The sequence below is a fragment of the Ochotona curzoniae genome, unplaced genomic scaffold (genome assembly GCF_017591425.1).
Source record: "Ochotona curzoniae isolate NIBS_2020 unplaced genomic scaffold, NIBS_Ocur_1.0 contig_2688, whole genome shotgun sequence".
Classification (NCBI taxonomy): Eukaryota; Metazoa; Chordata; class Mammalia; order Lagomorpha; family Ochotonidae; genus Ochotona; species Ochotona curzoniae.
In genome coordinates this window covers 20,073,993-20,077,425 of record NW_024465553.1, presented here as the reverse complement: position 1 = coordinate 20,077,425, position 3,433 = coordinate 20,073,993, and the positions used below count along the sequence as shown (strand labels likewise).

The 3,433-nt window shown below is 43.0% G+C and overlaps 1 protein-coding gene across 1 annotated transcript; it reads right to left on the bottom strand.

Annotated features, from left to right (window-relative positions):
- Positions 1 to 831: 831 nt before the first annotated feature.
- LOC121153233 (disintegrin and metalloproteinase domain-containing protein 21-like) lies at positions 832 to 2,994 on the bottom strand. Its single transcript, XM_040975709.1, has one exon. It carries the CDS (start codon positions 2,992 to 2,994, stop codon positions 832 to 834), a length of 2,163 nt encoding a protein of 720 aa, XP_040831643.1.
- Positions 2,995 to 3,433: the final 439 nt, after the last annotated feature.

Sequence of the window (3,433 nt, the reverse complement as noted above, 5' to 3'; positions counted from 1 at the left end):
GCACACACACACACAACAAGTCAGATATTCTTATTAAAGAAATTACCACCAGTTTATAATGAACAACAGTGCACTTCATCCTTTGTGTTGACAGATGTTGGGTGGAGCCATCAGTATTATCCTCTTCCTTTCCAAATTTTGAAACAAAACGTCACAGCATAACTTAATTTTCCAGAATTATTAAATGGCAATAGAGATGCAAGACTTATCTCCAGACACTCTGAAGTCTGTCTTCTGCCTTTCCTTTGAGTCATATATATGCCCAAGAAACACAAAAAGGAGGGTGGATATTTGTTGCTGTGGTCCCTTAGGATAAATGAATTCCATATCAAAGGCCTGGGCTGAAGTCCCACCCGACCTTCTGTTAAAACACACTCTGGAAGGTAGTAGGTAATAGCTCAAATGGCTGGGTCCCTGCCACTCATGTTGGAGACCCAGATGAAGTTCTGGGGTTCTGGGTTCTTGGCTCTCTTGATTTCAATCTCTCTCTCTCTCTCCCTATCCTCCCTTCCTCTCTGCCTCTCATCCTGTCTCTCCCCTTAATCTCCCTCTCCCCATTTCAAATAAATTTACAACAATTTATTTTAAGAAAATACTGGAAGGACTAAATTGGGTTCTTCAATAGGACTGAGTTTATTTTCTGCTTAATAAACCATACATAGGAACATGTTAAGAACTATCTGTACTTACAATGTTTCTGATACTAATGGAAAGAAATAACTTTGCATATCTGTAAAACCGTCAGAAATATACTGTTTGGAGCACAGGATAACACTTCTACTACCAAGAGATTAATAATAGCATGTGAAATATTAAGGCAGAAACAGTTCCTCAGCCTGATGAGGCAGCTGTCTTGAGACCAAAAGGTTTCCAAAAATACATACAAAGCCCAGCAATCAGAAGAACAATTAAAACAGACAGAGAAATGATCCCAAATTGCAACAATAAAGCAGTTCCTTGTGAAGTTGCTGGGCCACTGTCAACACTACCTCCATAACCTCTGTGCAGGCAGTAGGGAGGGGACCACCCATACCCACAGTGACAGTGATGTTTGTTATTGCAGATTCCTTTATTATTGCAGGTCTCAGGAAGGCATATTTGTGACATGACAGAGATATTGACACACTTCCTGTGAATGCAGATCTTACCAGTTCCACAGACAGTGCCATCTTTCACTTCGCCAATGTCAGGTGTGCCCATCCCTAAATAATGTTCGAAACTCCAGCAGGAGACACCATCGATGTGAGTGAGCTGTACAGCAGATTTATCTTGCAGATTAGGAATGCTTTCCACGTTTTCACACTGAACTCTCCCACAAAAGATATCAGAAGGATTACATTTTAGGTATACTGTGCCATTTTTACCACAGTGTCCAAAACGGTTTCCTTCGGTGTTGATTTTCTTATAGCAGTTTTGAGATGCACTCTTTGAACCTTTACCAAAAATCTCCCTGCACTGTTGGTCATGGTTATTACATCTTTTTTCATAGCAGTAGCCATTGTCACTACAGGGACTCCCATTCTGCACATATCTGTCTTCTGGACACTGATGTGATGTCCCATTGCACCATTCCGGGAGGTCGCATTCATTGACATTTTGTCTGCACACTTCCCCTAGTGGCATGAACTTGCAGTCTTTACAACAAAGCCCAAAAGCACATGCAGCCCCAGGCTTCAGTTTACAGTCCAACAGACAACAGGGATCTTGCTCACACTGTTTTATAGATCCACAGTCACATTCCTCATCTCTTTCAACGATGCCATTCCCACAGCGCTTCAGCAAAAACACTTTTTCTGGTCTTGGAATATCATGCAGACAAGACCCCTGTTGTGAACTGGTATTCATAAAATCAGCATAACTGCAATTTGTGAATCTATCTGCTGGAACTTTGAGCGTACTCATGATGCAACCAGGTTCCCCACAAAAGCAGAATTTCTCATCATGCTGCATGCCCAAAATATGACCTAGCTCATGGGCCACAGTGTTAGCAAAACAAGACCAGGTGTCACCTTGGAAATTACAAACTCCACAATCACGGGGAGGACGGCATATTCCTGCAACATAGGCTAGCCCAAGTATGGGCATAAGTGAATTTTTGATGAAAATATGTGCAGCGTCATGCTGTAACTGGGAAAGCCTAATTTGCTTCCACTGAGAGAAATCTTCCAGGATTTGTCTCATGTTTCTCATCAGGAAAGCATTTCCTTGATTCCAGACTTCAATCCCAATCAATATCACACAGACACTCAATTTTTGATACATGAAATCTACTATGTTGACAATAAGAACTATGTCCTCTTGCACCTTGGAGAAGTTGCTTTGGGAGTAGGTGAAGAAGTCAAGATCTGCCACCACAAAAAACTCCAGAAACAATGATGTGTGAGTCCAGCACTCATCAGCAGGATTTTGTTTTAGAGGTGGGTTTTCAGCCTTTTCAAATTCCAAGTGTTGATGTGGTATGTCCTCTTCTTTTAATCCACATTTAATGTATTGGGAATGTGTCTCATCACTGCTGATCTGAGACACCAGGTGTTCAAAGGTGGTAGAATGCCTCATAGGTTCAATTTCATAACTGAGGTCATTTACCTTTAACATTCCTCGAAAACCCCCGTAACAGGTGCTGAGAGCAACCAGGGACTCAGGATCCCCCTCCACAAAGCCATGATAGAAGCAGTCCTCAGGGACGAAGGGGTGGTCCTCCTGGAGGGCATGCTGCTCTGAGTAGGTGAACACAGGGAGGTGTGTGGAAATCAGGAGCCTCTTGACCCTCATGTGGACAACGTGTCTCTGGCCCCCAAACCGCAGGCTGTAGGAGAGCCATCCTGGGGACCCTATACCTCTGCCCTTGCCCGTCACCCTCAAGGGGATCACCACTTCTGGAGACGTTTGATGTTGAGGTTCAGCCTTGAAGAGGCCAGAAAAGGGCAGAGATATTCCAAGCCAGAGCAACAGGAAAGTGATTCTTACGAATGCTCCAGCCTCCACTACCACCATTGTGAAGCATCTGCTGAACAGAAGAGGTGGGAGTTTGATGCCACTACTAATGCTGCTCCTCTCTCTGGACTGCACACGTTGTAGAGCTGACTGCTACAGAACTCTGTCCTGGCAGAAATGGACCATCAACGTTGCCATGCTGAAAGTAAAATAAAAAGAAGAGTGGGGGATGCTAGCAACACTAGGAGGGAACTTGGTAAAGAGAAAGAATGGTATGAAAAAAGATTCATTACAAGTCAAGACATTGGTTTCCTTTGCTTTCAAAAATGAGGCGGGGAGTTAGGAGGTATATATAAAACCATATCACCCAAATCGTAATAATAGTTGAGGTTGAAACATAGCTACTTAGAAAATTATCTGAATCTTTGGTGAAAATACCCATGAAACCAGTAAAATGAAGAGGGCATGTCATTGTGGTGTAGTGGATTAAGAGTTCACC

Excerpts from the sequence above, each read along its gene's own strand:
- LOC121153233 (XM_040975709.1), bottom strand. The coding sequence starts at position 2,994 with ATGGTGGTAGTGGAGGCTGGAGCATTCGTAAGAATCACTTTCCTGTTG.